This window comes from Podarcis tiliguerta (genome assembly GCF_965153285.1).
Source record: "Podarcis tiliguerta genome assembly, chromosome: 6".
Lineage (NCBI taxonomy): Eukaryota > Metazoa > Chordata > Lepidosauria > Squamata > Lacertidae > Podarcis > Podarcis tiliguerta.
The window spans coordinates 92,258,030-92,271,111 of NC_139539.1; the positions used below are offsets into that span (position 1 = coordinate 92,258,030).

The 13,082-nt window shown below is 46.8% G+C and overlaps 1 protein-coding gene across 4 annotated transcripts in view; it reads left to right on the plus strand.

The window, feature by feature from the left end:
- SEC16B (SEC16 homolog B, endoplasmic reticulum export factor) overlaps window positions 1-13,082 on the plus strand; it is a 58,454-nt gene that overhangs the window by 31,892 nt on the left and 13,480 nt on the right. For all 4 annotated transcript variants that reach the window (XM_083446279.1, XM_083446280.1, XM_083446281.1 and 1 more), the window contains 4 exons: window positions 3,038-3,178; window positions 7,038-7,151; window positions 8,803-8,872; window positions 12,074-12,328. In XM_083446279.1, coding sequence (XP_083302405.1) covers window positions 3,038-3,178; window positions 7,038-7,151; window positions 8,803-8,872; window positions 12,074-12,328 — 580 coding nt within the window. The remainder of the gene's footprint in view (window positions 1-3,037; window positions 3,179-7,037; window positions 7,152-8,802; window positions 8,873-12,073; window positions 12,329-13,082) is intronic.

Here is a 13,082-nt window from a genome sequence, read left to right on the forward strand (position 1 = left end):
GACACTTCCGGGTCACGTGGCCAGCGTGACATCACTGCTCTGGCGAGCCAGAGCCGCACACGGAAACGTCGTTTACCTTCCCACTAGTAAGCTGTCCCTATTTATCTACTTGCACCCAGGGGTGCTTTCGAACTGCTAGGTTGGCAGGCGCTGGGACCGAACAGCGGGAGCGCACCCCGCCGCGGGGATTCGAACCGCCGACCCTTCGATCGGCAAGCCCTAGGCACTGAGGCTTTAACCCACAGCGCCACCCGCGTCCCTTAAAAAAATGGAATTACTGTGTCGCAAAATGATTCATGTCTTAAAAAGTGTGTCGCCAACACGAAAAGTTTGGAAAGCTCTGATCTAACCTGACGTAAGGCCAGTTTAGGATATTGATCTGTACTTGGTCAAAGTTGCGCTTTGAGACTTCTCACACGTTTGAGCGTTTCCTGTGCTATCAGTGTGCGATCATTGTTAATGTGGAATGTGAAGCAGGGGCGAGGCATTTGTTATGTGAATGAGCATCCTGGACAATGGGCATTACAATCTGAATCAAGCAAATCCCACTTAGCAGGTGCTATGCTCCCTCCCCACCCCTATTATCTGGGGCAGCTGTTATGGGGTGGGGGTCAATGTTAATCCCCATTCCTGCCTCCCATAACTGGCAGGGTTTGGGGGAGTAACGCTGAAGAACAGAGCTAAGTTGCTTTGTAGCAGGGCTGGCCCTGGTATACAACCTGATTCAGCTTTCAGGATGAGTGCAATACATCATTACTAGGCCGAAGCCTCATTTGTGGAAGTGCCCTTTAAAAAGCATGATTAAAATAGTAAAATAGTCCTGTCTATCGCAAGGGCAGGAGAAATCAAGCCTCTTTGCCTGGCCTTTGGCAGGATTTTAAAGGACCCAAGGATGCTTGATGCTCAATCACATATAATTTCCCCCTGACATTTTCGGCAGATCAAAAGCCGCTGTGGAAGCTGCAATCTTGAGCAGAGGATGAGTGATTGGGGTCGGGAATGGGGAGAGAGGGGCTTCTTATTCTTCACCTCTGGCCATTTTATCTGCTCCATATCACACTCACACCCCTGGCAGCCTCCTTCTGTGGTAGCTGAATCAAGCAAACCGAATGCATAAAGTGAATTTGCCTTGGCAAATTTTGCTGAGTTATTAAAAAGGTAAAGGTACCCCTGCCCGTACGGGCCAGTCTTGACAGACTCTAGGGTTGTGTGCCCATCTCACTCAAGAGGCCGGGGGCCAGCGCTGTCCGGAGACACTTCCGGGTCACATGGCCAGCGTGACATCGCTGCTCTGGTGAGCCAGAGCTGCACACGGAAACGCCGTTTACCTTCCCGCTAGTAAGCGGTCCCTATTTATCTACTTGCACCCGGGGGTGCTTTCGAACTGCTAGGTTGGCAGGCGCTGGGACCGAACAGCGGGAGCGCACCCCGCCGCGGGGATTCGAACCGCTGACCTTTCGATCGGCAAGCCCTAGGCGCTGAGGCTTTTACCCACAGCGCCTTCTGTGGTAGCTGAATCAAGCAAACCGAATGCATAAAGTGAATTTGCCTTGGCAAATTTTGCTGAGTTACTAAGAGCTAGTAAATAAGGGTTTATAAACCAGACTTCACCCAGGCTGAAGCCCCTTCCTCTAGCTTAGTGTGACGTGCAAAACAGGTTTTTAAGAGGGATCGGCCTTTCTATTGTTGCCCAGTCTCCAAGCCCTGCAAGATTCCAGGGCTTCCAGGAGCTTATTCAGGATTCGGTTCCTTTGGAATAAGGCACAGGAGAGACTGTGGTGTCTTTATGATATATGGTTTGTTTACATATATAAGCAACCTGAGCCTTCAGTGAAGGGGCTCACAGCATTGGCATCCCAAGTGGATCTTCTCCCATCGCTGCAGCCTTGGATTCCAACAGAATCCAAGGCATAGAAGAAGAAGAAGAAGAGTTTGGATTTGATATCCCGCTTTATCACTCCCCTTCAGGAGTCTCAAAGCGGCTAACATTCTCCCTTCCCTTCCTCCCCCACAACAAACACTCTGTGAGGTGAGTGGGGCTGAGAGACTTCAGAGAAGTGTGACTGGCCCAAGGTCACCCAGCAGCTGCATGTGGAGGAGCGGAGACGCGAACCCGGTTCACCAGATTACGAGACTACCGCTCTTAACCACTACACCACACTGGCTCTGTCTCCCAGCCTGCAGCCTGCCAGCTCCCAACTTATAGCTCACAGAACTCAACTCTCAACTCTGGCTTTTGGCTTTCTAACTCCCAGTGAGTTGAGGGAGGAAGACCTAACCATCTGATATCTGGCACAGAACCACGTCCTTTGTTACCTTAATGGCCCATACTTAGAGGGCCATTACTTCACCAGGAAGCTAGACTGGCTATTCCAGGAATTGAATTCATGCCGGATCCATGAATTAGAAGTGGGTCCAGGCCTCTGCTCCCCACCCCGAACTATCTTCAGGTTAAGAGATAAGAGTTTTTTTTGTTCCACAGCTGTCTCCTAGCCAGTACGCTACAGCTAACAACTGTAAACACTTTAAAAGAACTTAACAACATGTAAGCAGGCCTTCAGGTGCATGAGCTGTTTTGATGAGGTCTGCCCCAAATATCAACCCTGCCACTTTTGCGGGACTGCTGCTCTCCTGCAGAAGTGGAAAGAGGGTTATCTACCATATTTTTTGCTCTATAAGACTCACTTTTCCCCTCCTAAAAAGTAAGGGGAAGCGTGTGTGCGTCTTATGGGGCGAATGCAGGCTGCGCAGCTATCCCAGAAACCAGAACAGCAAGAGGGATTGCTGCTTTCACTGCGCAGTGATCCCTCTTGCTGTTCTGGCTTCTGAGATTCAGAATATTTTTTTTCTTGTTTTCCTCCTCCAAAAACTAGGTACGTCTTGTGGTGTGGTGCGTCTTATAGAGCGAAAAATACGGTAATTACTTTTCATTGACTCGGCTCCCCACAGCAACCTGAACAGAGCGCCCCCAAATGCATCTCATTCCCCCTCTCCCCCTGCAATCTGTATAAGCCCCCCCCCCAATTGTCTTTTGCAGGTTTACAAGCTGATCTATGCCTCTCGACTGGTGGACTGCGGCCTCCCTGCCCAGGCCTTGCATTACTGCGAAGCGGCAGCGACTGCGCTTCTTGCTCAGAAGCAGAACACGTACCCCGTCCTCCTGGAGCAAGTGATCAAGGTGGGCTTTGGGTTATGAGGAAAAGCCAAGCACTTCATGTCACAAGAGACTCGCATGGGGAGGCAAACTAAGGCACAGGGGCCGGATCCGGCCCAATCGCCTTCTCAGTCCAGCCCGTGGATGGCCCAGGAATCAGAAGAACATGCCCTCTATTTAAAATGCATCTCTAGGTTATTTGTGGGGCATAGGAATTCATTCTTCTTCTTTTTTTCAACATATAGTCCGGCCCCCCACAAGGTCTGAGGGACAGTGGACTGGCCCCCTGCTGAAAAAGTTTGCTGACCCCTGCAAGAGAGCTTGATCCTTATTCCAAACTGGAATATGAATGCTCATATTCAAGAGGGACCAACTCTTTCCACAGCGAGCTAGACATAAATAAATAAATGATTTTTATTTATACCCTGCCCTTCCCGGTTTAGAAAACTGGGCTCAGGGCAGCTAACGACAATTTTAAAACACTTAATTGATGCTACAAAAAACAAACAAACAAAAAACCCAGCATAAAATATGGTATAAAGCGTAAATAACAATAAAATCAAGGCATGCCGCATCCTTCAGGATCCCAAGTGTCATAGTGTTAGAATTGATTTATTCATGTATAAATTTACCTCCACAGTGGAGTTTTCTTTTGAAGTGTGACACAGCCTCCACTGGTTTCTGACCATTACTGTTTTTAAGGTACGATTTTGTGTCCAACTTCTCTTCCCTTCCCTTTTAAGCCATGTAAATGGCAGAAGACCATAGCAAAGGCTGCCTCTTGGATGAGTTTCTGCTTTATGCCAGCAGTTATTCCAACCCCTAAATTAGTACAGTATTGGTTTTGAATAGAAACCTCCCCTGAATGTAGACTGCACCCCCAAAATGAGATAATTTTGAAATGAAATTTTATGTCTATAGTCAATCTCTGGCATCATCCAGTGCTACTTGTCTCAAAATAAATAAATCCCTGGACAACTGGAGCCATCTGTCTAGAAGAGTGGGCCATCCATTTACCAAAACTACCAAAGTATGTTGAAATTCCACCTGGCTCCTAAGGTCTTGTCTTGAAATTATGACCTGAAATTATGACCTGAAATGATGTCAGTCCATAGCAAACAACCTCTGTTTGCCCTCCATAGCGGATTCAGCTGTATAAATATTCAGAATAAATGGAAGGGAAGACGGCTAAATCAGAAACAGCACAAATTACAAATGCGGCACAGGGCTTAAGTAGCTCAGTTAGTTACAGGCTGAGCTGTTAATTCCTTTCTAATGTTTCATTTGATGATAATCGCATTTGCCTAATCTGTGTTTCGCACATACGTTAACACGAATGGCTGAAAGCCCCGGAATTTGAGAAGGGCCCTCGACATGTTCCAAGAAACACATTTCTCGCGAGGAGCAAATGACATGAATAACCTGCTAATAATTGCTGAATTTGGAGAGAGTTGTCACAGGTGGGATAAGCGCTGCAATTTAGAGAAGTAATTTAGCAAGCGTAGCTCTTGTGGAGACAAGTCTTGCTTCTCCGTGGCTGCTTTTGAGTTCTGTGGGGCAAAATTTGGGACAAAATGTGCCAGTTGGGACATTCTGAGGTGTTAGGTAGTGGAGTCCCCAGGTATAGGCAGGTGGCAGATCCAATTCCCATGTCAGATTTGGGGGGCTGGTTAGATGATGTTCTCTGTGGGTCCAGCTTCTTGGCACTGCACAGGTGATGTTGCAGCTGCGACACACACTTTCTCTCTGGCCCAATCCACACAATTGCTGAGATTGGGGGCGGGGGGGGGGGCAGGGGAGGAGAGGCCAGTGGAGAAAGATGTTGCTGCACTCACATTTTCCCCCACATCTTGAATGTTTGGAGAAGGCAGGTGAACAGGCAGTGGAGCCTTCTAGAATGCAGTTAAGCACCATGTCAGTGTGTTATAAAAAAGCAATAGGTTAGGCTAAGTTAGATGGACCAATGATTTCACTCACCAGCATCCCATCTTCTGCTCCCAGTAATCACAACTGGCCTTCTAGAATGGAGCTGAGAGGATCAGGATTCCCCCCCTTGTTATTATCAAAAGAAGAGTTTTTGTCCTAGAGACCTCTTGAAGGCAGAGTTAACAGCTCTTGTTTGGTTTTCCTCTCCCCCCCCACCTTTAAAAATCCTATTTTGCCTTGTAAAAAAGCCTGAAGGTTTCTTCTTAGGGATGGTAGGAAAAGACCTGCCAGGGAAATTAAAAAAAAACATTTTCATGTATGCGACAACGGCGGCAAGAGTCTTAATAGCACAAGGTTGGAAGAATGAGGAAATCCCGATTAAGAACTGTGGCAAGAGAATTTGATGGACTATGCGGAATTGGCGAAATTGACACATAAACTACGTGACAAGGATAACTGTGACTTTAAAGAAGAATGGGAACCTTTTGCAAAGTATTTAAAGAAACAAAAAAATGAACTGGACTCCTTGGCAGGTTTTGAATAAACACTCACAAATTCTTTATTGGTAACATACAGACAGATAAATTGAGGATCTTTACAATTTTATAACATGCAGAGAATAACATGAGCTGAGAAACCAGGAGCTGAGGGAAGTCTGGGGGAGGGGGGGTGAGAGGGTGGGTTTTTTTTTTTTTAGTGGGGGAGGGGGAAATGTAGATGATGTATTTTTGTTAAATTGTTAGGTTGAAATCCCTAACTTAAAGAGCCCTCTGCTGACTGCCCTTAAATTTTGTTGTGAACCATCTGCTTTTTGCTGGCTGAGAGAATGGTTGTCTCCTGGAAGCACAGAAGTGCTGGATAATGCCAGATGAAGTTGGTGGTCTAGATGAATTGGTGGAAAAGACTGGCAAGATCCGAGACCAGGGAGAAGAGTTGGTGGAAGAAGACTGGGAAAAGTTTAAAGAATATTTATAGAAATATTGTAAAATTAATGAATGTTAGAAGAACGTTGGAATGAAGTTACAGTGGTGCCTCGCAAGACGAAAAGAATCCGTTCCGTGAGTCTCTTCGTCTAGCGGTTTTATCGTCTTGCGAAGCAAGCCCATTAGCGGATTAGCAGATTAGCGCTATTAGCGGTTTAGCGGCTATTAGCGGCTATTAAAGGCTTAAGGGATTAGCGGATTAGCTGCTAAAAGGCTATTAGCAGCTTAGTGCCTTAGAAAAAGGGGGTGGGGAGCGGAAAAAACCCCAGGAATCGCAAGACATTTTCGTCTTGCGAAGCAAGCCCATAGAGAAATTCGTCCTGCGAAGCACCTCCAAAATGGAAAACTCTTTTGTCTAGCGGGTTTTCCGTCCTGCGAGGCATTCGTCTTGCGGGGCACCACTGTATATGGCTTCAGTAGAAATGTTATAAGGAGTTAAGTATAAATTGATTAATAGAGTATTAAAGGAAAATAAGGTTAAAATGTGTTAAGATAATTATAGGATAGAAAACAGGGGAAGATGGACAGGAAGTGGAATTAAGTATAAATAGATTAATTGAGCATTAAAGCTAAAAATATGGTTAGAATGTGTTAAGACAATTATAGGATAGAAAACAGAGGAAGATGGAAAGGAATTGCTGAAACAATTAATAGAGGTGGAATACAAAAAGGGAGGCGTGAGGAGGTCGAGGAAATAAGGGAAAGAAAGTTAAGATGTTGAAATTGAAATTTTAAATGGTTTTTTTTTGTTTTATTTGTTTGTTTTATTATGTTTGTTTTTTAATATGTATTGTATTGTATTGTATTGTATTGTATGTTTTTTCTTTTTTGATTTTTTGCAGTGTTGTGTTTAATTTGTTGGAAACTTAATAAATATTATTTGGGGAAAAAAAAGAGCCCTCTGCTGACTGGAGCAGTGACTCTGGATCCTCCGAACTAACTGCTCCTCTCCTCGCTTCTTCCCAATCGCACAGCTGGCAGAGCGCCTGAAACTCTCTGATCCCTGCCTGCTGGAGAAGCCTGGGCAAGAGGCCATTTGGGAGCCGGGTTGGCTTTCAGAGCTCCGAACCAGATGTCGGCAGTGGGAGGTAAGACTTCTTGGGTGGGGTCTCGATGGGCTGATTTGTGATCTAGCTCTTTCTGGCCACTTGTTGTTGTTTAGTCGTTCAGTCGTGTCCCACTCTTCGTGACCCCATGGAGCAGAGCACGCCAGGCACTCCTGTCTTCCACTGCCACCCGCAGTTTGGTCAGATTCATGTTTGTAGCTTCGAGAACACTATCTAACCATCTCATCCTCTGTCGTCCCCTTCTCCTTGTGCCCTCCATCTTTCCCAACATCAGGGTCTTTTCCAGAGAGTCTTCTCTTCTCATGAGGTGGCCAAAGTCTTGGAGCCTCAGCTTCACGATCTGTCCTTCCAGTGAGCACTCAGGGCTGATTTCCTTAAGAATGGATGCGTTTGATCTTCTTGCAGTCCACGGGACTCTCAAGAGTCTCCTCCAGCACCATAATTCAAAAGCATCAATTCTTCAGTGATCAGCCTTCTTTATGGTCCAGCTCTCACTTCCATACATCACTACTGGGAAAACCATAGCTTTTACTGTATGGACCTTTGTTGGCAAGGTGATGTCTCTACTTTTTAAAATGCTGTCTAGGTTTGCCATTGCTTTCCTCCCAAGAAGCAGGCGTCTCTTAATTTCGTGGCTGCTGTCACCATCTGCAGTGATCATGGAGCCTTCTGGCCACTTGGATTAGGCTGAAGAGAAGCAGCTGTTTCCCAGCTTGAAAACACCCAAAGCCTGCTTTACCATGTGAGGCAGAAAACAGGGCCTTCCTGAATCCTGCTCCACCTCCCGCATGGCTGCCATCTCTGGGAAGTCCAGGGGATGTGTCTCCGTTGCCAGGCAACGGCACTCCTCTGAATACCATTCCCCGTGACGGACAGGCAAGGCCATGCCTCCATTGTCACGCTGACGGCAGAATCTGGCACTCGCCAGTGTCTCCTCTCCTCCGTTGGTTTCCCTCCCTCGGCTTCAGCAACGTGGCTGCTTCCAGAAAACATTTGTTTTGGCTTCGCGTAGATTTCTCGTGGTTTTATACCACATCGGGTGCCATCCTGATGTCGGAGAGTGTGGCGTATACATTTTGCATTGATGAACAGAAGATTTATCCGCAGAGATCTGTGGAACTGCCGCCTAAAGGGCAGAAGATGGGTGATCCCCTGGATGTGCTACTCAGTTCAGGGGATGTAATTGGGGTTGCTATGTAGAGTTCTGACTATATATATGACATAGAGTTCTGTGTAGAGCCAGTGTGGTGTAGTGGTTAAAAGCGGTGGACTCGTAATCTGGTGAACCGGGTTCGCTTCCCCGCTCCTCCACATGCAGCTGCTGGGTGACCTGGTGTTAGTCACACTTCTCTGAAGTGTCTGAGCCTCACTCACCTCACAGAGTGTTTGTTGTGGGGAACAAAGGGAAAGGAGAATGTTAGCCGCTTTGAGACTCCTGAAGGGGAGTGATAAAGCGGGATATCAAATCCAAACTCTTCCACTCCCACCTCCTCCCGATGTTGGGTGACGGAGACTGTTCACGATGAGCCCTGGTGATTTGTCTGTGGCCTCTGTGACTTGTCCCTTGTTGGCACTTCATTCACCTTCTTGCCTGCTGCCCCAGAGCTGCCCCCACTTGGCTCCAAGCTCTGTTTAACCTGTTTTTCTTCTTCCCCTTCTCGTCTCATTTAAGGAGGAAGGAAGTCTTTACAATGCCAACTGCACCCAGCCGGAATTTCCCAGAACCAGTGGATCAACACCAGGTAAAAGAACGAAAGGATGAACACTGGCAGGTGTTCACAGACAGGAGCACACAGCTGCACTGGGGCCAGTTAAATGAATCCCTTTTACATTTATTCTGGCACATCTGAGACTGTTCCTTTCTGCTACTGGATTGGATTCAAAGACTTCCCTGCAAGTATGACTTGCAGAAGCCTATTGGTGTCCTTAATCATCATCATTATCAAACCTTTTATTGGTATCACATACAAACATCCATAGCAAATCAATACAGAATTCCCACCTTCCCAGTGACACAAAACATTTGTCAAATGAAAGAGGCAAAGCAGTCTAACATTACATCTCTAGGTCTCCAGGGTGATCAGATGTCTGCAATGTGTTTCGATGACAAAAAACCAGATAAAGATATGTAGCCGCTAACTTGGTGAGCTCCTGATTATTCCCCAATAACAGAAAATGTATGACCTCTAACTCTGGTTTCCATTTGGGGATGCAGAGTTGATCTAGGAACTGCTGGCAGAGATCAACGTATATTTTACATTTGAGAACCATATGTGCAAGAGTTTCCACCTGATGGTCTTCACATGGGCAAATTCTTTCTCCTTCCACCATTCCCGAGAACCTTCCCCACTGGAGGTTTGAAGGATTTGAATTAAACCTGGCCAGCGAAAATGCCCTTCTTTCTTGAGGATTAATCAAAAATTCAAGATAATTGTGGTTAATTTCATGCGCTCAAGAAAGTTGAAAGTTAAGAGGGGAACATGTTTTTTCTGCTGCTGCTGTTAGTTCCTGGTGTTCCATGTCCCACAACCTAGTTTTTATTACAGCCTTTGCAGTTGGTGGGGACATCGATCGCAAAAATTCCACTGACAGCCCAAGTTGCTGTAAAAGGTAAAGGTACCCCTGCCCGTACGGGCCAGTCTTGATAGACTCTAGGGTTGTGCGCCCATCTCACTGAAAGAGGCCAAGGGCCAGCGCTGTCCGAAGACACTTCCGGGTCACGTGGCCAGCGTGACATTGCTGCTCTGGCGAGCCAGAGCCGCACATGGAAACGCCGTTTACCTTCCCGCTAGTAAGGGGTCCCTATTTATCTACTTGCACCCAGGGGTGCTTTCGAACTGCTAGGTTGGCAGGCGCTGGGACCGAACAGCGGGAGCGCACCCCGCCGCGGGGATTCGAACCGCGACCTTTCGATCGGCAAGCCCTAGGCGCTGAGGCTTTAACCCACATCGCCACCCGCGTCCCTCGGGTTGCTGTACCTTTATGTTAAACCGTTGTTGCCCTGGGGAAAGAAAGGGATCTAGCAAAACTTCACTAGGGAGAGGATCTTTATCTGTTGTGAGACAGATGTTTAACCAGCATGTAAGAAGACTCGCCCAGGCTACGGTCTCTACCTTGGGTTGACCTCCCTCTAGACACAAGGCTGCATAGGGTACACAATGTGGGACAGCAAAAACCTTAAAAAGGACTGGACTTCTGTAGAGCAATTGAGCTATAACTTTGGCGTTGAAGACCTTGAGGGCAGAGGGGATGTGCAAATAACTCTTGTTATAAAGAAACGCATTATGGCCTGCATAGACAACTTACTGGCATTCACCACCGTTGCACGGAGCGAGGGCCATAGGAGCCGATGATGGAATGTGATTCCCAGGTAGATGAATTTGAATACCTGCTGGATGGGTTTCCCACCAAATACCCAGCTATAGCTTTTGCGTGAATTCCCAGAAACCATTATTTTGCTTTTTATCAAAGTTCATGCACAATTTCATTCTGGACAGATAGTCAATACAGGAATTTAACAAACGTTTTATGCCCATTCTTGTGCGTGAAAGCAGAACCATATCATCTGCGTACAGAAGGATGGGAATGCTTGATGGGTTGAGTTTTGGGCTGTGGGCATCCACCTGTTTTAGTAGAGAAGCGAGGTCGTTAAGAAAAAGATTAAAAAGAGAGGGAGCGAGTACACAGCCCTGCTTTGCTACTCTGTTTATAACAACAGGATCCGTCATTGCATTCCCTGGTGTTGTTCTTATGCGATAGGTGTTCTTTGTGTAAAGCGTTTTGATCAGGTAATCTAGGTTCTAGGCCCATTGTCTCCATTTTGGACCATAACAGCCCCCTGTTGACAGTGTGGATGCCCTGAAATTTGAACAACAGGTGGACCCTGTTTCTTAGGCAGTAAATGCATCAGAATAGGTTAAAAGGGCCTCAGCTTTGGCTGTTTCTGAGGGTCTCATTCCGTTCTTTCTGTCTCTAGCAAGGGATCTAAATTCTACAAGCCCGTCAGAAGGGCTGTTTGCTTCCTGTATGCTTTTGCGTAAAGCCCAGGAGAGTTCAGTGGGTCTTATGGGGAGGATTGCAATGTTAGCTGGGTCATCTGTCAAGCTGGGTTTTTCCACCACTGTCCAAATCTAAAGATTCTGAGGAGTTTTAACAGGATCAGCTACTAAAGTTCCCAGATATTCAGTTCCAGTCTCTGAAAGGTTTTGTTGTTGTTTTTTTAATGATGAAAATAAGACTGAAGCCTATTTGTGGAATATAGGCTTTCTAACAGGTAGCTAAAAAGGGATGTGGGTGGCGCTGTGGGTTGTCTACAGAGCCTAGTACTTGCCGATCAAAAGGTCGGCAGTTCGAATCCCCGCGACGGGGTGAGCTCCCGTTGCTCGGTCCCTGCCCCTGCCAACCTAGCAGTTCGAAATCACGACAAAGTGCAAGTCGATAAATAGGTACCGCTCCAGCGGGAAGGTAAACGGCGTTTCTGTGCGCTGCTCTGGTTCGCCAGAAGCGGCTTAGTCATGCTGGCCACTTGACCCGGAAACTGTACACGTCTCCCTCAGCCAATAAAGTGAGATGAGTGCCACAACCCCAGAATCGGTCAAGACTGAACCTAACAGTCAGGGGTCCCTTTACCTTTACCTTTAACAGGTAGCTAAATGGATCTTCCATAGTAAGAGGCAGTATACCTTTGAATACCAGATGCTGTGGACAAATAAAAGGAGAAGCCCCTCTCTTTCATGCTTTATTAAGAGAATGTCTTCTGCTGGAAACAGTAAGTGGGAATAACAAGAGGGTTGAATTCAGCCGCTCAGCTGTTCTGATCTAATAGCTATTGGCATTCCTGCTTAAAGTACCTCATTTGTAGCCTTGGAGTTTGAACAGGTGTGCAGGCAATCTATGAAATGGGGGATATACTGATCTAATCCATCAAACCTTACATTATCCAGATTTGGCTCCCCGTTCTGAGTTTGCACAAAGCCAAGGCTGCTTGAAGGACCTGGAGCCTCATCCTTCGACTTACCTGCCACCGGCGGACTCAGCTCAGGACCAGCCAGATGTGGGACAGAGAAGGCATTTCTATCCTGGGCCTCCTGTAGATACAACTGATTCGGCTGTGGAGACATGTCTTCCAGGAAGTGACCACGGTTATGTTTCCCCTCCTGGAGGACATCCGGCTGACCTCTCCTCACATCAGCCACCAGGTTAAGAGACGGTTGAAATGATTTGCGATGGTGTGTGCATGTATTAGTTCCCTGGTCTCCATCTGGAAAACATATACAGTGGTGCCCCGCAAGACGAATGCCTCGCAAGACGGAAAACCCGCAAGACGAAAGGGTTTTCCATCTGCAGAGGCGCTTCGCAAGACAAATTTCCCTATGGTCTTGCTTTGCAAGACGAAAATTGACGAAAAATTTTGAGTTCTTTTTTTGCTCCAAAACCCCTTATTTTGAATCGCTAAGCTGCTAAAAGCATTTTAGCAGCAAAACCGCTAATCCCCCAAGGCTTAAAAAGCCGTTTTTAGCCCTTAAAGTGCCAATAGCGCTAATAGCGCTAATCTGTCAATGGGCTTGCTTCGCAAGACGAAAAAACCGCAAGACGAAAAGACTCGCGGAACGGATTCTTTTCGTCTTGCGAGGCACCACTGTGTTGCATTTTTAAAAATTTATTGATTTTGGTGGCTTTGGGAGATAAGGCAAGCCATGCCCTTTCCCACTTCCTCTGTCTCTGCTGGGGGGCACAGATATATTTAAGATGACGGAGACGGAGGGCGGACAAAAGAACCGGTGATAAATCAGGATTCTGGAAAATGATTGTCGCTCCTCTTTTGCAGGTGGAGGGGCTCCTAAGCATTTAACAGCTGCCTGACAGTCTATATCAGGCATAGGCAAACTCAGCCCTCCGGATGTTTGGAGACTACAATTCCCATCATCCCTGACCACTTGGTCTTGTTAGCTA